At 34.7% G+C, this 21,552-nt stretch overlaps 1 protein-coding gene across 1 annotated transcript in view; it reads right to left on the reverse strand.

Annotated features, from left to right (window-relative positions):
• The window catches only part of LOC150106343 (Fanconi anemia group I protein-like), a 370,741-nt gene that overhangs the window by 66,417 nt on the left and 282,772 nt on the right, over positions 1-21,552 (reverse strand). Inside the window, exon 13 of the mRNA XM_090392981.1 lies at positions 2,156-2,330. Coding sequence (XP_090249107.1) covers positions 2,156-2,330 — 175 coding nt within the window. The remainder of the gene's footprint in view (positions 1-2,155; positions 2,331-21,552) is intronic.

The raw sequence follows: 21,552 nt of genomic DNA on the forward strand, positions 1-21,552 counted from the left end.
TTCAAATTTATCCTGCTCAAGACTAAATGGTGATGACTTTCAATTTCAAATCCTCTGTACACTCCAGTGTCCTGCACCAGCGAAAAAAATATGCCTGTCAACAATAACATAGTCAATGAGATGTTTCTTATTCCTTGTCTCTTCTCTCCATATGAATTTGTGCACACGTTTATGTTGTAATAACATTGTGTTAGTAATAACCAGTCGATGTCCTGCGTGAAATCCAACAGGTATTTGCAATTATTATTAGCTTTGCTCTTTTCTCCAAATTTTCCCAAAATATTTTTGTATATCTGACAATCATTTCCTACTCTGCTATTGAGATCCCCAACAAGGAGCAACTTTATCTTTTTCATTGTATCACTTGCTTTCTCTAAAGCTTTAAAAAAGTCCCTCTGTTGGGCCATAGGCACAAATAAGTCTCACTCCAGTCCCCAAATTCTGATATTTGTCCAAATCACTCTACTTGATATTGCCTGCCATTTCAAGATTAGCCTTGTATTTTGTGTTAAATACTATAGCTGCTCCTTCTTTTCCCCTGATTGTTATTGCAAATCATCGTGAGTTTTAAAACTGCAAATACAGAGAAGTGAATATTTTTGTCAGAAGTTGTATAAGAACAACTTATAAAAATATGTTACCTGAAGGACTAATAGTTACATTTTAACAGAGTTGATAGGATGATGTAATTGTAATTTAGGTGGTTACCTAAATGACAGTTATATCATTCAAGTGTAATCAATTCAGCTGTCTTCGTCAAATGACAAAGTCCTGAGCAGAGAGAAGGTTATCTAAAACATTACAGCTCCCTAATCAAAGTTGCTCATTATTGTTTACCTTAGATGACAAGAGCTCTAGGGAGCATTCTTTCTTATCCCAAATGGTAATTGTTGAAAGTGATCATAAAATACGGATATTATTATTATTACATGACATGATACCTCCTGGGAGTCCAAGGACTCATAACGGGAGGACTGTCTACTCTACTTTGCTAAATACACCTCACCCTTTCCACCGCTACTTAATTCTCCTCAACACCTAGAATCATCACCAACTACAGTATTTTTTGTCTGTAAATTGTGTGTGTTGACGTTCGATTTGTCTGTATGCAGAATGAAAAACTCTAGTTTCTGGGAGAAAAAACCCAGCTACCTCCATGAATTTCAACACCTAGAATCATCACCAACTACAGTATTTTTTGTCTGTAAATTGTGTGTGTTGACGTTCGATTTGTCTGTATGCAGAATGAAAAACTCTAGTTTCTGGGAGAAAAAACCCAGCTACCTCCATATGAGATCAGCTAACTCACCTTCAACTGAAAATGCCCAAATAACGATGATTCCCTGCTTCACAACGAGAATCGAATCCAGGTCTTTTCCAATCAAAGGGTGCAATGTTCCGCTATTCTGCCAATTGCACTATGGAGGCACCAAATGGTAGTTAAGGAAATGAAGGGTTCACTATTTAGCTATGATAGAATGTTGACAATCAAACCACCATACTATCAGCCATAATATGTTGATATGAACATTAATTACAGTTACAAATGAATGAGATAAAGTAACAGTCCCTCGGACCTTAAAAATTAAATTAAATTCAAGTTGATCATGTGTCATTTTTTTCTCATAAAGAATTATTTGATTGTGTATATTTTTTTTCATAAATGTACATTATCCTTTATTTTATGTATAAATATACAAAATTTTTAAGATAAAACATTGATTTAGATAATGAAAGTAGTGATGTTCGGTCATTTATATGTGTGTGTCCAGTTGTTTTAAACTGAAACACTTATTCAGAATATGCAGAGCTAGTAAGACAATGAACTACAAGTTCTTGGTAAACAGTTTTCAGCTTACTTTACAAGTCTGCATGTGAAAATATGAAATAAAACCAGAGGCATAAACTCATGATCGAAATCAAATCACATTTTCATGCAGGTACTTTTATGGACTACTGTCCTGATAATATTTTAAAATGCATGTACACAATACTTTCAACTACTTTTTTTATGTACTGAATTCTGTAATGGAGAGATGACCAATTAGATAATTCAAGCTATGGGTTGAATAATCTAATATTTCATTATTCCAATGAAGTTATTCTTAATTTACTCCACAATTACTCTGAGATTAAATGAAAACAAACCTTTTACCTTGAAAGTCTCCTGTACAATTTTACCACCAAGGTTACATGCACGATCAGTAGCAGATAAATTACACCTTACTGGGGTTACAATCCTTCCAAAAGCAACCTTTGGTGCAAATGAATCAAGAAGAGTAAATCCAAATTGAACAAGTCCCTGAGTCACATGTTCCCATCCATATTTACTAGAAAGAAAAGCAATTTAAAAAAAGTAAATAAATAAAATAAAATAAAATAAAACAGCATAAATTTCAGAAATGTTTAAATATTTACTTTCAGGCAAATAGTTATAATTCTTTGTTTGCAAATAAATATTCTCAGTCGAAAACAAGGTCTTTTCACCAGAATTTAGATAATTAAAAAAAACTGTTTAACAAAATATTATAATAAGAAAACAATATAAGATTACGTTTCTATACCTTTAAGAAAGGTAAAGATAATCAGAGACAGATGACAGGATATTACCTCCCGTTAACTTGGGACATGTGCTCTACAAATAGATGAAGTACATTATGGGAATAGGATAATCTTACTGAAAAAAATTAGCTAACAAAGGTCTATTTGGCACAAACAGCCCCCAAAGTTTTGGTTATTTGGAATTATCACAGTAGTAGACAGCGTAGAAATATTAGTGTTTAAATACTTAAAAACTGCTGTGTAGAGGCAGAAAAATAAAGGCAACAAATCGAGGCAAGGAAATCTTGAAAGAAACTTCAACTCAACATCTAAAAGAAGAAGAACAAACAAACATCAGAAGAAATAAAGATAGGAATCAATAAAATTAGGCATATCAATGGAAAGGAAGCTGAACTGACAAAAGAAATGGAAAAAAAGTACCACATGAACATACTGTAGAGTTACTGAGACAAAGAATTTAGTAAAATTGTACTAAATAATAAGTGCAGGATATTATATTTGGGGAATAATGATCAAAAATGGAAGAAGTAGCAATAGCATTCAACATCAACATAAAAATAAACTTTCTGATTGGAAGACAGTTTCAAGTGGAGTTATATGGGCAATCTTCAAAATGAGAAAATGGACAATGAAAATTTGTATCTATGGTCCTACAGAAGGTTCTCCAAAGGAAGAAAACAAAATTTCCTAATCAATTTCAGCATTTGCCAAAAAAATTATTAGGGAATACTAGGGGATATTATTATTGTTAGATGGTCCGTGATTTCCAACATTTCTCCATTCATAATAGATACTTGCCCTGAATCAACTGGAGCTGGTTTGTGAATCATTTGCATCATTTTGATATTGACACAGTCTAATTTATTTAATAGTTTCTTTGAAAATGTCAACAATGACTTGACATTCACATTCAGAATGAGAGTAAATGACTGTGTTGTCAGCACAATAGAGTTCCACAAGTGACACTGCAACTGTTTTTGTTTTGGATTGAAGTATATTATATTAAAAGGTTTCCCCTCAATCCTACACTGTTTACAATCCTACACAGTTAATTTCATTGATGGAAGACCCCTTTCAGGGATCTTCCATCAATGAAATTAACTGTTGCAATCAAGACTAAAAAGAGAACATGATTGCTAAGACACAAACTTGCTTCACGCTTTTTTAAAAAATGAATGGGTATCCTAAATGTTCAATGATGAAAAAACTTGCTGAAATGTTATCATATAGCAGTTCCGAAAACAGAGATGAACATGAATCTTTGAAAGAATTTCCAGAGTTTCTGCAGAATGAAATGTTTTAATTAGATGAATAAAAACCTTGAAATTTGTACCCAAATATTATTTCAAAATATCATCTGCAAAGCAGCTGGTTTAAACCAGGTTTTCTTTCTAACTTAATATAACCTAATGACAGACTACACACACACACACACACACACACACACACACACACACACACACACACACACACACACACACACACAAGGTGTGGCTATTAAATAACGAGACTGGTTGCAAAAATGTGGTTTATTATTACAATTGTACAACTTAATAATAGCCAGAAGGTGTCAGAAGAGAGAATTGGAATATGTCGATGCTTGGAGAATATTTGGAGACAGAATGGAACCATATGCGAGAGACCATTTGCATTTGAATGAGGAAGGACAAAGGCATCTGGAAAGATTGCTGTTTTCTGAACGAGTCGGTGTGCCAATGCAGAGAAACTAGAATCACCAGCAGGGGGTGGCCTCTTGTGGGAATGGGTGCTTGGGGGAAGGGGAGACGACATCAGGTAACACTGAGTACAGTGGGATCCAGAGGGGATAATGATAGGTATAGAAGCAGTGACATCTTTATGCTTTATACGAATGCCAGAAGTGTCCAAAATAAAGGAAATGAATTGGTGGCACTGATAGCATCACCCTGACCAAAGGTTATTGGGATCTTGGAGACGTGGTTGACGGAAGATGATATAATAACAGGAATTGAAATAGCAGCAGGGTACAGCATTTTTCAGCAGGATAGGAATGGAAAACATGGTGGTGGAGTAATGCTTATGATACGTGATGACTTGTGTCCTCTAAGAGTGGAGGCTTTGGAAGGCAGTGGCACTAATGATTTTGAAAGCACATGTGTGAGGTAGAGGTGGACAAGACAGGATATTTAGTGTGGTGTTGCTACAAGCCAAGGAGGAGCCAATGATATAATAACAGGAATTGAAGTAGTAGTAGCAGGGTACAGCATTTTTCAGCAGGATAGGAAAGGAAAACGTGGTGGTGGAGTACTGCTTATGATAGGTGATGACTTATGTCCTCTAAGAGTGGAGGCTTTGGAAGGCAGTGACACTAACGGTTTTGGTTTTGAAAGCACATGTATAAGGTAGAGGTGGACAAGACAGGATATTTAGTGTGGTGTTGCTACAAGCCAAGAGCACAGGGTGAGAGAGCAGGAGATGTTTAGGCAGGTGAGCTTAGCAAGTGCAAGAAGAATGATTGTTATGAAAGATTTTAACTACAGCAGTATAAGTTGGTAAGAGGAAAATGCATGCAGTAATAAGGAAATGGAATTACTAGAATTCTTGAGGGACAAATGTCTTAGGCAACATCAGAAGAGGTTCAAGAGTTTTGGATTTGGTCATAGCATCAGAAGAGCTGATAATAACTGAGATGACATCTCTCTCACCAGTTGGAGAGAGTGACCATGTGGTTTTGACTTGGAAGATGAATAGACATGCAAGAGTATCAAAGAAAAGGGAACATATCTGGAATTATAAGGCAGGTGATTATAATAGTCTTAGATATCAACTTGGGGCAGTTCCATGGAGGGCACAATTGAAAGGCCAGGATATCGTTAGTGCTTGGGAAATTATGATGGAATATTTGTTAGCAGAAATAGTAAGCTGTATCCCACAAGCGAAGAAGAGGACACAATTTGGTGTAAATCATCAGTAAAAAATCGGATGCATGAAGAATATGGCATAGATCAGGAGAGTGACTAGTATGGTGAGGGAAGGCAAAACTGGAATATGAGAAGAGATTGGTACTAAGATCCAAAGAAAATCCTAGGGAATTTTTTAGCTATGTGGCCAGTAGGTGGAGAAATGATTGTGGAAGAATGACATTGCAGGATAAAAATGGGAATAGAGTGATTGATGCAGAGAACATAATGGAGTTGTTCAATGAGCACTTTATTTGAGTATTTCATCCTGGAGAAGAATGTTTTAATACTAGAGAGATATGACAGGTTCAGAGTTTAGCAGGGCAAGAGGAGAGAGTGTTCCAAATACTGAGTACTCTGGATGTTAGTAAAGCTGTGAGACCAGATGGTATTTCACCAAGGGTTTTGAGAGAATGTGCTAAAGAACTGACAGCTCCGTTGACCCTCTTCAATAAAAATCTGGCTGTGAGAAAGGTACCCAAGGAATAGAAGGAAGGTAAGATAGTGCCACTGCATAAGGGCGGTAGCAGACTGGAAGTGTCTAATTATAGGCCAATTTGTGTGTCATTAGTAGTTGTTAAGGTCTTGGAAAAAATTAGTGAGGGACTATATACAGTGTTGGGCAGACGAGGGTAATGTTATCTGTGAGAATCAACATGGATTTGCTAAGGGGCACTCTTGTTTTAGTAATATGATTGCCTTTAACAATAAAGTGACAAGAGCAGCTCATGAGGGAAAGGCATATACTGCCCCTTTTTTGGAGTTTGCAAAGGCATTTGACAGAGGGCCACATGATAAGTTGATATTTAAGTTGCAGTACATGGGTTTAAATGTCAGGTTAGTCAATTGGATTCAGGATTGGCTGTGTGATAAGTATCAGAGAGTTGTGTATGGTGGGCAATATCAAGGAAGCAGAAAGTTACGTGGGGTTCCACTTGTAATTTTCAAGTACCGGGACCTGTATTGTTCAACCTTTATATTAATGACATTGTCAATGGATTGCAAGAGGATATTCAGTTGTTTGCAGATGATGTGAAGCTGGGAAGGGTTATTAGTAATAGTGCAGATGTTGTAGCCCTGCAAGAGGATTTGAATAAGCTAGACAGATGGCCAAATGAATGGGGGGGGGGAGATGTCGGTTTAATACAATAAAATGTAAAGCCTTGACGTTTGGGAAGCATCGATGGGAGGATGCATATTTGATTGGAGGAGGAGGTAGGGGAGATGAGATCTGAGGGTGATGATTGATAGAAAACTGAAATTCAGAGAGCATATTGCAAAGGTGGTGAAGGTAACTCAGAGGATTGCTGCAATACTGAGAAGGACGCTGACCTGCAGAGATAAAAGAGATATCATTCCATTGTATAAGACCCTGATCAGACCATTGCTCTCAGATTTCGTCCCCAGGATTTGAAGGGGATAAATTAACTGTGGAAAGGGTACAGAGGCGGATAACAAATATGGTTTCAGGACTGTACAATATGAGTTATGAGGATCGATGAGGGAATGTGGACTGCAGAGTTTGGTGGATAGAAGAAGGAGAGGTGATATGATCGAGACTTTTAAACTGTTAAGAGGCAGTTACAGGGTGAACATTGGGGAGATCTTTCACTTGGTGGAACAGCAGGAAGGAGCAATGACAAGAGGCCATCCTTGGAAGTTACGAAAGGAAGCTGTCAGCAAGAGGGTGAGGAGTGGTTTCTTTACATGGAGGGTGGTTGAACCGTGGGATGCACTGCCTGAGAGAGTGGTGAGAACAAGAACGGTCAATGCATTCAAGGAGTGGTATGATAGACTGTATTTCCTAAGAAAGACCTCCCACGATGAGGCTCTCAACTCCATGGAGGTTTGAATAATTTTTAATTGTTGGAAGCAGTGCTGCAAGTCATCAGGTGTTATCTGCTTCAGTAGGCTGCCGTTTTCTCTTTTACCTCATCCATTGACTGAAAATGGGTGATGACCTTCAATACAATCAATAATTTTTACTGTAGTATAAATGTGATTTTATAATTATGGAAACTCCATAAGTCTCATTATACAAGAAACATAGTCATGAATAGAAAGAAACTAGAAAAAAAGATTCCAACTCCATGATACACAATAAAAAAATAATAATAATTTTTTATTAGAAAGCAATACAATTACAAGCAACAGGACAATAATCAGAAAATTGAAAGTTATAATAGTGATGTGTATATTTCAATGCAGGAGGAGAGCCAGATCATAAGCATAAAAAAGACCAACAGGAATAAAATCAGAGTAATTATGCAAATAAATAAATATAGAAAGAAATAAAGAAGTAAATAAATAAGAATAAACAAATAAATACAATAACATCTATGCAAGGTGATTAACAAGTTCACTTTCCAGATCAGGTAAAGCTTAACCCTTTCATGCATGAATCTTTATATTCATTTATAAAGAATTATAATGATGATACAGTACCATTTAATCTTACAGTATTACCATGAATTCATTAATTTTGCTAAATTTGTGCCCTGTATATGTTAAAAATGATGTTCTCATCTGAGAACATCATTTTTGTGTATCCTCATGAGTCCCCTATGCATGAGAAAGTTAAAACAATTGTTCTTTTTTTATATATCTGATCCACACAAAAAAGGCCACAGGATCTATTGTACATTAGTACGATGTGTGGGCAAGAGGAATAGAACAAAGGAGGAAGCTGTTCACATTTTGCTTGAACAGAGGATTATAACATTTCGGAGAGGAAGAGTGGGGAGAGACTTTTCAAAAGGAGAGAGAAGTACATGGAATGAAAGAAGAGGCAGTGAAATTGGTTTGGTGACTTTCAAGACGGACTGTAAAAGGATGTGGTTTGTGGACTGGGTCAGGAGCAGAGTAATCTGTGGATATTTTTCTTAGAGTTTCAGGTTGTATCCTTTACAGATACTTCATGAGTAACTTGCTTCACAGAACTGAGGTCGATGGAATGAAGATTACTGGAAAATAGCAGGTTAAGCGAGTATGCAGTTTGGGCAGAGTTGCTTGAGTTCTTGTATGCAGAAATGGGAGACATAATGGATGCCAGTTTTGCTGAAGAGCAGTCATGGATATATCTGTAGAAGAGAGACAATGTGGAAACTGATCTTCCATGAGATACTGGCTCAAGAAAGTCTGTGAGAATTTTTTTTTATTTTTATATAAATATTTTTTTTTAAATATCTGATCCACACACGAAAGGCCACAAGAGCTGTTCACATTTTTGCTTGAACAGTTGAGAGTTGTAATGTTTGGGGAAGGCAGAAGTAGATGGGACGAAGGAGGAGGCAATGAAGTTGGTTCGGTGAGTTTCAAGATGGACTGTAAAAGGGTGTTGGTTAACAATGGCTCTTGTTTTAATGATTTTGGAAGAGAATGGAGAAATAATAGCAGCCAATTCAATAGAGCACTGTCCGTGAAAGTATCTGTAGAAGAGGCACAAGACAGAACTGAACGTCTCCGAGAGAGGGGACTGAAGTGGGCATGTGAAAGAGGGATCACTGATTAACCAGATTGCCCTCTTCTTGAATCGAGCAGTTTTAGAGAGGATTTTGGTGTGTCACCCCAAATATGGGAGCAGTATTCCATGGCTGGGTGGATTTGTATCAATTTACCAGCTGTGAAAATGTGAGGTAGTGTCTTGTGCAAAAAAAGTACACTAAGTTTTTTTTTGGCAGCTGCTGAAGCTATGGTTGTGCCAGGAAAGATCAGAAGTGCAGGTCAGTCTGAGTAGAGAAATCTTATCGTGTTTGGATATCTCAGTATTACTGAAGATAAAGGGGAAAGGGATGCGAGCTTTTTCTTGCAAGAGATTAGACAGGATTGAGTTTTGGGGGGCATTGAAGTTTACAAGATCGTCCTTGCCCCACTGGGATACAGATAAGAGATCTGAGTTCAGGTCACTGGCCATGGTAGATCCTGAGGATTCTAATACTTGAGCACTACAAGGTTTGTCGAATGAAAAGGAGGAATGTCATCAGAAAAGCAATGGATAAGATTGGGAAGTCTGAGAGCAGGTCATTTATCATTTATCAAAAGGAAGAGAGTTGGTGAAAGAACAGAACACTGGGGTAGGTGCTCCTGCGTTTGTAAGGAAATCTGAGAAGATTTAGATTAGTTAACTTAAATCAATCATTTATATTTAGAGCTTTACACATTCTTCTTCAAGTGTCATCCCCTAGAAGGAGGTTGGCAACCATGTCGCAGAACATTTTTCTTTCCTTTGCTGCTCTGGAACATTTATGGTAATTCAAGCTAATCTAGTCCTTAATGTCTTCAAACCACATTCTCCTGGGTCTACCTCTCCCTCCTTTTCCATCCAGTTTCCCTTCTAATATTAATTTCTGAATGCCTTCTTGTCTAGTTAGATGTCCAAAATATTTAAGTTTTCGTTCTTTAATTATTTTCATTAATATTCTTTTCATTTTTGCTTTCTTTAAACATCTTCGATTTTCATTTTCTCTGTCCATGCTATTTTCATCCTTCTGATGGTCCACATTTCGAAAGCTTCTAATTTTTTCTCTGTTTCCTTATTTAGAGTCTAAGTTTCACTGTTGTAGAGAAGGCTTGACCAGAAATAGCATTTCATTAATCTTTTTCTTGTATCTATATTAATGTCTCTGGATGTTAGAACAGTTTTCATATCAATAAGGCTTTTCTTGCTATCTCTATTCTTCTTTTATATTTCTTTAAGGAAATTTCCTCTGTCTGTAACAGGGGTGAATGCTGGTCTTGAAATTCACGCTTGCTCTTGTTATCATTCAGGGAGTGAGAGGTGTGATTGAAGCCTAATTAGCGGAATAATGAATTACTGATCATTTAACACTATATATTTAGAAATGTATGTACATTTAATCATACAAATACAATATTTATTTTACAAATGATATTCTATCTTTTTCAATTTAGCTACTTGAATACAAATTCTACCCTACAGTTCTTATTTATGAACTGGTCAATAAAATATTGTCATAAAAAGTTGGTTGTTAACTTAATTTTCCCAAGCAACAAGTACACTTGTAAAAGCAGGCTGAAGCTCACTGGCTAGAACTACATTGACTGCATATGGCCTGCATTTAAGCAACAGAGTGAGACGACGTCAAGGAAGCAGAAATGGCTATGCTCGTGCATGAAATCACAGCACTGCAGCGAGGACCTGGAAGCTCCCACAACCAAGCAAGCCAAGGTAGCTTTGACTAGACGAGCAAGCATCAGCCTTCGATACACAACGCAAAGCTCAATTATTGCTGCGCAAGCTAAAGGCGGCTTCTGTCTACAAAAATAAAAGACTAAATGGAATATTTATAAATGCATGCATTTATTAACAAATAAATATTATTTCTTTCTCATGAGCTTGCGCAGCAAGCATAGCAAGCATGGAGAATTCGCCCCTGGTCTGTAAACATTTGCCCCAAATATGTAAAAGACTGAACCTGTTCAATTTTCTTTTTTTTAGCAGTTATGTTTAGTTTCTTATTTATTGGTTCTTTTGATATAATCATGTACTTTGTTTTCTTTAGGTTAATAATTAATCCCATGTCTAAGCTTCTGTTATAAATTTCTGTGACTAAGTTTTGAAGATCATCTTCAGATTCAGCTATAGGGACCGTGTCATCTGCATACCTGAAGTTTCAACAACTTCAGGTATGCAGAAATATATATTAAAAAAAATTTTTAATATATGCTTTATAGAAATATATATTAAGAATTTTTTAATATATGCTTTCTTAATATATATTAAGAAAGCATATATCTTAAAACAAAGATATATGCTTTTCTGGTTATCAAGGCTTGTTTTAACATAATGTTTTCAAATTGAAAATTCTTTCTCTTGTACCTTTGTCTTTTTGAAAACCTGATTGAGTGTCTTCTATTTCTACTGACAAAGTGCCTTTTATTCTTTCTAGGATTATTTTCAGTAGCAATTTTGTAACATAGCATGTTAAACCTATTAGTCTATATTCTGAACATTCAAAAGTTCTTGGAATTTTGGGAATAGTGACAAAGATGGATTTCCTTAGATCATAAGGGATGTATCTATCCTGTATCACAGATGTTATTAAAAATAATCTTAAGGTCATTAAGTGTGTTTTCATTTTCTTTCTTTAACAATTCGATAGGGATCTGATCAGGCCTGGTGTTTTACCTGTTTTCATTCGACTTAGAGTGTATTCTATTTCTTCATATGTGATTGGTTCACCATCCATATTTTGTATATCTGGTGTATCTGTGCAATCAGAGTCAAACAGTTCTTTTCCATATTCTTTCCATCTTTTTATGATATCTTTCCATTTTGATCTTTTATACAAGGATTATGGTTGAAATTTTTCTTTTTATTTGTCAGAGGTTGGATTGACTTATGCATTTCTTTACAATTGTGTTTCTTGTCCAATTCCTCTATTTCTTTACATTTTTCATTTAGCCACTTGTCTTTAGCCTTCCTGCATTCATTTTTTATAATTTTCTGAGTATTCTATACTGTTGTGTACTTTTCTTTTTTCATCTTTCATTCATAAGTTCTAGTAGTGATTCAGCCATCCAGGGTTTTTTCTTATTCTATTTCATTTTTGGAATAACCTCGTTAGCTGTCTTATATATTGCACTTCTAAAATTAGATCACCTGTTTTCAATTTCCTCTGTGCTACAAAGTATATTGTCTTCTGTTTTATATTCTACATAATCTAATTTTTTCCTAATTTCTGAGTTAAACACCTTTGTTTATGTTGTCAGGTATGTTCAGAGCTGTCAAGTCTTTCAGTATGATTGTTTTTAGAAATGATTTTTTAGCTTAATTTTTAAAGTAGACACAACAGGGTTATGGTCTGAACCTATGTCAGCACCTGGGTATGTTTTTATGTTGATTATATTATTTTTGTATCTATTGTTTATCATTATGAAATCTATTTGGTTTCTTATAAAGTTATCTGGGTTTGTCTGCACTTTGGATGTTGAAAGAAAGTATTCATTATGCAGTAGAGCTTTATAAATCTTTCTTTGTACACTCTTTCTAGTAGAAGTAGCATATATGAAGGACTTTAGTTTTATTATAATGAACCCTGAGGTTATAAGAAATCACATGATGGACAAGATCTGATTTGTCAGATTCTAGGTATTTTAGATAATCTTTACATTCTTCTAAGTGCACAAATGTCGATTATAATATGATAGAAAACAAGACTAAAGATGGGACAGTAGATCAAGATGGCCTTTATTTAATGATAATTTTATGGTAAAATTAAGAAAACTGCTACCACCATTTTTAATTTCCTCAAATTATGATCAGCATATTAAAGTCATCATTTGAAGAATACACATTACGCAGAAACAAGTTACAATTACAACTGAAACAATATGCCAAAGTATCACTAATTCAGTCCACCATTACCTCACTAACTTAACCTCTGATGTAAAAAAAATATATATATCAAAGCTACAATCCTGTTTTTATGGTCAGAGATAAATTCAGTCACATTATCCTATTTAAAAAAAAAAAAAAAAAAAACAGTAAGTGCTAGAGCATTAGTGGGCCTAAAGTTTAAATGAAGTCCAATTCAATATGCAAAATAAGTCTGGAGTTTGTTATTGTCAAATTAATGCCTAGAGTAAACGATCACTGAAGATCTGCAGTCCTAATTACTATGACTTATTAGAAACAAAAGTTATGTGGATTGAATGCCATCCATATTATTGAGATTTTTAGGCCTTCATTATTGTTGAGATTAGGCTGGATGATCAAAATTTTCCAGGCTTGTTTAAATTTGCATTCATACCAGGTTTTGGTATGATATAATGAACATATGCTTTTTCAATCAATTCTATGTTAGAGCACAAGAGCATGAGCAGAAAGGTCCAATTTTCCATAATTAATAAATTTGTCATTTGTGCTCCTTTTGAAAGAATGAATAAACAAAGAAAATACAACCTTCGGGAAATAAAGGAAGAAACTAGTATGAATTACATGAAAAATGACCTAGAGATTTAAAAGGCATAATAGACTGGCTAATTTTCTGATAAACCTCTGGACCTATGAAATAGAAGATATTAATGATGAAGGTCATAATTATTTATTATTTTTGTTAACAGATGAGAGTGACATCTAACGGAGAAAAAAAAAATGAATTCAATATATTAAAGTTTTTTGTTTCAAAACGGCATCAGTGGAACCTAAGGAGTAAGCCCAATGGACCAATGCTTTGATGTAACTGACCTTCTGTGTTGGCTTTCTTTCTGAGTGCTGAAAACTGCAGACTACCATCTGGTTGTTTCAGAATGAGAAGTTCTAAATAGAGATAACTGTTTTCCAAAGGAATTCTGAATTCCTTTGGGGGTAAAATTCTTTCATGCTGTGTTTATATTTTTCATAAATACTTGTAATTATATTGGTTAAGAGTTACAAACTATAAACATATTAGGAAGGAAAGTCATGGTACATAGGATAAGCTGTTCAATGCATTGCAAGTAATAACAGGTAACAAGAGTGGATAAGATTAGTTTGTGCAGTGTCCTCAGCCTCTCCTGGAAAGTGAAACAAACTGCATTAATGGCAAACCAATAATCTTCAATAATTTCATCCTTTCTTTTAGTGTTACACAGTGACCAGCATTCTTTTTCAAAATTATGGATTTTACAATCGAGTTATAACTAACTCTTTTTATTATCCCGACGTCTAGATCTTCATATCAAGGTCATCACCTAGAGCATACACATATATACAAGAAAAGCTGAGTTACATTACAAACCGTAAGAGCTAGAGAAATAATGATTTGATCAGGTTATTCTACTGGCATGATCTCTAGTGAGGGGAGAAAAAAAAAGAAAAAAAAAAACATCACACCAAAACATGGTATGAACGCAAATTTAAGGAAGCCTGTGAGATCATTATCAACCACCCCAATCTGAACAATAATGAAGGTCTAAAAATCCCATACACATGGAAGGCATATATTCAACCCACGGAACCTTCCTCTCTAAGAACAACTATAAACAGGACTGTAGGAAATCCTAAATTAAAAATAACAATTGTAATACTAAAAATAGGACATCATTGTTACTGAAAGAAAACTATCTATAAGGAAAAAATGTTTATTCATGTTATCTTAAATTAAATCTAGCTTGATGTAATTTATAAATAATTTTTTTTTTTTTCACTAGAGGTCATGCTAGTAGAATAACATGTGATCAATCATTGTTTCTCTAGCTTACAGTTTGTAATGTAACTCAGCTTGTCTTGTATATTTGTGTATGCTCCAGATGATGATCTTGATACGAAGATCGAAACGTCGGGATAATAAAAAGTGTTTAGTTATAACACGGTTGTAAAATCCATAATTTCGAAAATTCAATAATTTCATGCTATCAGCCAATGGATACAGCCAAATTTGGCAATTGTAAGTGCAACTGCATATGAAATTTAATAATGGTATGAGTGGAACATTTGTTTTATACAATTTGGTTGAAAATTCTCTTTAAAAAATGAATAAATAAAAATAAAAAATGAATATCAAATATACTGGCTTAAGAATGTATTGTCCTTATTTTTATATCTATTTGCTGTCGAAACAAGATTTTCTATTTGAGAATGAAATCCATAAAATTTACAAGAGACAGGGGGATAGATTTTTTTTTTTTTTTTATCATAACAGATGAGCAGGCAAAAAAAGACAATTTAAACATCAAGCTACCAGATATATCAGCAATATATGATTTTTGTAAACTCATGAGTACTTTACTTTGTTTCATATGTTTTTTTTTTCTTTCATTTCATGAAATTCCATCAAAAGATTACAAAAATTTGTTGTACACTTAGTACCATAGATGAGCCAACATTCTGTTCCCCTACTCTAGAGACCAAACATTGTACTTTTTCAAGCTCCTTCAAATCTACAATAAGAAAGGTGATCTACTAAGCAATGAAATATGTCCCAAATGAAAACCAAAAAACAAACATCCATGCAATAGTAAAATTCAAATTCACATCTTCCAGATGAAATTCAAGACATTATCCACTCAACCAACTATGCTGAGTTTCACATTAAAAGATATAAAATTACCCGTTCCACAGCTTCTTTATCCCCTTGGAACCCAGGAGACCAAATCTGCATACAATAATCTAGGTGTGGTCATATCAAGACCTTATAAACAGGCAAAATAACATCCTTATCCTTACATGTCAAGATTTGTTTCAACATCACAATTATCCTCCGAGTTGTATTTGAATCTTTTGCAACATGACCTCTGAACTTTAAATTCCTACATCCACCATTATGCCAAGTCCCTAACCTCATCAGTTTCCTGTAGCATAATCCCAGTAGACTGAGAGAACGTAAGTTGCAGACATGAATAGGAGGAGGGAGGGGGGAATATGATTGGAACATATAAGCTAGACAGGGGTTGTTATCAGGTTGACATGGAAGAGATTTTTCATAGAATGAGAGGGAGAGTTAGAACAAGAGGTCATCACTGGAAACTAAACTGTATAAGGAGGATGTGAGCAGAGGAGTAGGTTCTTTGGATGGAGAGTGACTGGTGAGTGGAATGCATTGGCTAAGTGTTTCGTAAATGTAGACACACTGAACCAGTTTAAAGCACAGTTAGATGAGCACTGTGTGCAATAGTGTGTACCTCCCATAATAATTCTCCAATTCCATTGAAGTCAGATGTTAATAATAACAACAACAATAATAATATGCTGCTGGAAATCTCATCATGCCAAAGTGCATAACTTTATGCTTACTAAAATTACCACTGCATTAAAATTACATTAAACTGACAGCCATTTTCTTATGTCCAAATTATCAGCCTATTCAAATCATTTTGTAAGTGCTGGATATCAGTAGCATCACTGATTGCTCTGCCTATATTTGAATCATCAGCAAAAAATTACACATCTCCTGCTAGACCCTTCCTAATGTCATTAATGTACAGATTGAACAACAATGGCCCAAAGACCGAATGCTGAGGTACGCCACTGGTCACCTTAAATCTTCACTCACCATATACCACTTTTTGATATCTGTCTGATAACCATCCCCTGATCCAAGTCAAGAGTTTATATTCCAATCCCATATTCTCCAGTTTATGCAACAATCTTTTGTGTGGTATCCTATCAAATCCCTTAGAAAAAACCAACATTATCATAGTGTATCCATTCCCTTTATCCAACTTATCCATAACACTGTTATAAAATATGAGCAAATTGCTAAAACATGACCTTCCTTTAGTAAACCCATGCTGCTCCTTGCAGAGAATAGCTTGCTTGTCTACCCATTTCTGTATGCACGTTCTTACCAACTTTAAAATCTTCATTACCACACCAGAGATACTAGATCAGTAGTTAGACATATCAGTTTTTGCACCACCCTTGTACAATGGAACTATCATATGTTCCTTCCATTCCTGTGGCATCATTCCTGAGCTGAAACTCAAGTTATACAAACATTGCTGGCCTGGTTGGCTGAGTGGATAGTGTATCTGCTTTCCAGCCAAAAGGCTGAGGGTTCGAATTCCACCGTGGGCATGGATGTTTGCAATTGTCTGTGGAAATACCAGTGGTGATCAGTGGTAGATGGCATTGGTAGTTGTAGTCAGTTGGCGATTGAATGGTGGAGACAGAGTTGTAGAGTAGGTCCCCTCTCTCGATGAGTCCCTGGAGGTGTCAAATAATAATAATAATAATGTGAAAAGCTTAGCCAATTCAGCTGAACATTCCTTTACCAAACGGGCTTATATTCCATCTGTCCCTATTGATAAATTCTTATCCAGTGTTACGTTTTGTCGCTGGGTCTTTATCCTTTATCCCTTTTTATTATTCTTTGCGTGACATACTTTCTTATATATACTTCGGCTTCTATCTGCTATCTTTAACTTCATGTATCCCTAAGTTGTCTATCTTACTTGAATATGTGATCTTATTGCTTATCTAGCAAATTTCTCCATTTTGGACCCCCAGAAATACCTGTTCCCTGATCACTATAAGCGATCCTTATTCACTCAGGCAAATTTATTTACTGCACCAGCCTGGGCCTTAAGGGTAGAGTTAAATTCAGCCTAAGGATAGTTATAGGGTATCAGGTGCTACTAATATCATTTACTATAATTCAGAAGCCTAAGGTTTTCTAGTTTATTTGCAGTTATGCCCCTTTTCTCTCTTAATTGGGATGTCCCCGCGCACATATATGATCACAGGTTCGAAATTTTATGAAGGGTCAGGGTCAGTCAGCATGGTCAGAAATACAGGCATGAAAGGTATCAAACAATTTTAATGAATTCATTATTTAATATAATACAGGAACAAAACAATTATTAATACTAAGTTAAACTCTTAATACTTAGTTAAACTCTCACTCTCTCGTTCTTAAAATAAATATTGATTTCTAAATCTTTACAATTCAATTTTCTCAACTTATTTGACATTTTAGTTTACAACTCATTAGGCCAGCTAGGCATTTAGCACATTAATATTTTCCCTCGAGTGGATCACGACAAAATATTTAATAAACTAATAGTTCTTAAAATTCAGTCCAAAGGTATAGAGTTACTCACATAAATTTCAATTCTTCATACTTCATTTTATCACATATTTGAAATACACTCTTTTCCGTACTGTTAGTCAATTTCTCTAAAAGGGGCTAAAACATATGAAAGTACTTATCTACATTGTTTCAGTTTCGCTCCGTCCTTCCTTCTTTGTGAAGATTCTGGCTATCTTGATTCTATCACCACGTGGGATTCACATGCTCTTCCTGAATCAGGTGCTGTTTCTTTGTTATGGATTTACGTCAACGCTTCTTTTCACTGACGGCCTATGTTCGATCTTGTCGTGCTCTGTGGCGGTGCCATGCTGGAACTTCTCGAAGGTCAGCTCTTAAAAATAAGAACTGAACCACGATGAACACTTGTAGCACACGATGAGAATACAGGAACAAACAAAACGGGGGGTTTCAATTCAGTGTTGCGGGTTTTATACGCTCCCCAAGAGCGCCACCTTTCCGAGTTTGATTTCTCCTATCGCCCTGCCGATTGGTCCCCGACTAGGTGACCTCACCGATCCTCATACGGGGCTTTCTAATTCTGGGAATACATGCATCATGATATTTTCTCAGATGTAACACCTGTGGTGCTTACGCTCCTCTTGTAGCATTAGGGCGACCTTTGCCCCATCTTGCCGAATAATTTACATTCTTTTACGTGTAGAATATCACTAATAATTTCTCTTACAATTGCCCCTTTTTGTTGACTTACAGTTACATTTGATATACAGATACATTAACTTAAATTCAAACAGTTCAAAATTTAATTTACAAGATGTTATTGTTGGATTCTGAATATATAGAGATTAGAGTAATTATTATTTGCTTCAGAATCCAACATGATCTTCCATCACAAGGGCTAGACTTGTAATTATTAATTAATGTAAATCACTTGTTTATAATTTAATATTCATATAACTACCTTTAACTTTATTTGATATTTAATTATTTAATCAAGGATATATGTATTAATAGTAATAAAACTCTGTATTTAAATATTATTGGATTTATTTTATTTATTGCTATGTTAAAATTATAAGAATTTGTATTTAACATTTAACTGCGTATTAATCGAAATGTAAATATTCTTATTTTGTTCCTGTTTGTAGAAGTTTAACGTTATGCAAAAGCTCAATTTTATTATATTTTGTTTTATTGTCATGGAGACTAATGTAAGAGAGCGAGCGCGAGTTTGGAACAGTGAGTTAGGGAGAAAGCTGAAAGTTGACTGGAAAGAACAATTTAGGCGGAAAGAATGGATATATAAGCGAGGAACGCTAAAAAAAAAAAGAAGGGGAGAGATTCATTCGGTTGGAATCAGAGGATATTCTAATTCGGCATTCGGAGAAGGAATCTAAAAGGAGATTGATTCGGGGAATCAGAGTGCGATAATAGTGAGTCGGCGAGTCACTCAAGTAACTAATTAAAGTCCAATAGTCGAGATGTGGTTAGCTAATAAGTTGTAGAATAACAATTATAGCTACGGAAGACAGCTGAGTGACTACTGAATGACTAGCGATACTATAGTTGAGATTTAATTTCAGGGCCGACCTTTCAAGGACACACAGAAACTTGAAGCATAGCATGGAGTAACTAGAGAATAAGTAGAGGCTGTAAAGTTGAAGTTTAACGATAGCTGTGTTTAGAATTATAGTGCCTAAAGAATTAATTGAATGCCGGAAGAATAGGCAACTGTGCATATAAAACCTCAAGCTAAGGAATTATTGTGTGTTACCTTAATTCATGAGTGATCAATAGTACTTCATGCAAGAATATTTGATTATGTGTATTGTGACCGTTAATTAATTCAGTTATTACTTAGAAGAATTGTTTTAATGAGTGCCGTTTATTATTTGAAGTGTTTACAGTTACAAAATGTGTTCACATATAAGTAGATGAATAAAGAAGATCATCGTAAGAATATTCCAACGATTAATATTCCTATGAAACTCAAATATGTGTGAGTTTCATCCTAGAATATCCTTATATTAACAGTAACTATTGCGGAGATTAGCTGAAGTGTAGATTTAAAAGTGTATGCTTGTGAAGAGGTATTACTGCATTTTTATTGTATTTGAAACTTAAGGAACTATGAGATATTGATGTGAATGATCACTAAGGAACTTTATTAAATAGTTAAATGAACTCTGAGAAGATTGTATTACAGATAACAGATTTACCATTGCCTGAGTTTGTATGACTGTATTATCAGAAAGGCTAAAGTGTTTATAATATCTTATTTAGTGATTTGAACTTAAGTGTATAATTTGTGATCCTAAATTAAATGTTTGTTTTTGTTAATCTAAAGTTGTATTTTGCCTGAATCTCTTTTACTGCACCGTTCATAAAATATTCGAACCAAAGCGGGTGAATTAAGTAAGTTAAATCTACTCGGCCAGTATATATAATGACAACATATAAAGGAAAGGTAGTTGAGAGTTGGTTTTTCTTCAATTCTTGAACTTATTCAGATATAAAGTGGCACAGTCTTTAAATATAAATTTTTTCTATATTTGAATTAGAAATCAACTTGCAACCTATCAACTAGTTAAGAACATCGTAATAACTATATATTGGATCCAAAGTATAGATGAAGACGAAGTAGGATCCAACATTATTTCCTATAAAACACAGTCACACTGTGCTAAATGATAAGTATGCTAATTTAATTTGTTTACTGTTAGACTCTGGAAGGGGTAACCTCATTTAGAGTGAGGTAGCCATTGAAGAACACTGAATTGATTGCCATTATCATTTGCCAACACTTCCAGCTTACTGTATTTACTCGAATATAACTCGCACTTGTTTCAACCAAATTAAAGTTAAAAAATTGTGATGTGAGATAATATGCGGGGATTTTTATAAACTAAAGTTTTTCAGGAAAAAATGAAATTCACGTTTATAATTAAATCCTCAGTATTCGTTATAATTTATAATTGCTCACATTATTTATAAAATTAATGCATGTAAATTTTAATTATCAACGCTATTTATGTGATCGGCAGTTCATTCTCATCATGCAATATATTTGAATTTTTTTAGCAACAATGCTTCTGCAATTGAATTAATTATTTCTGGCAAAATCATATCCTAAGCTTTCAATATCTATTGCACAACAGTTCTAATGATGGTCTCTTGATCTTAATTCAAGAGAATTAAGATCAAGAGACCCTGCATAAATCCCAGATTGAGTAGAAGTCAATGCAATCACTCCCACATTTCCTGTACTGGTTCCTTCCATCTCTATGCAAATGATCGGTGCGGTATTAACAAAAGATCACGCCACTCAACAAAAAAGGCAAACGGTGATTGTTGAGTTGAAATGCCGATTCTTCAACCAAATTCCAAAATATCTGAAACTGCCATAACAAAATTCACTATCTATTTCTTAAAGTTTCAAACTTTTTTCGTGTGTGAGGTATATGCGAAAATTTTTTAATTTCTTTTTTCATAAAGTAAAATCAGGGGCGCGAGATATACATGAGAGCGAGTTATATTATTTGAGTAAATACGGTATTTAA

The sequence above is a fragment of the Typopeltis vanoorti genome, chromosome 5 (genome assembly GCF_054136105.1).
Source record: "Typopeltis vanoorti isolate ZY-2024b chromosome 5, IOZ_Tvanoo_1.0, whole genome shotgun sequence".
NCBI classification, from domain to species: domain Eukaryota; kingdom Metazoa; phylum Arthropoda; class Arachnida; order Uropygi; family Thelyphonidae; genus Typopeltis; species Typopeltis vanoorti.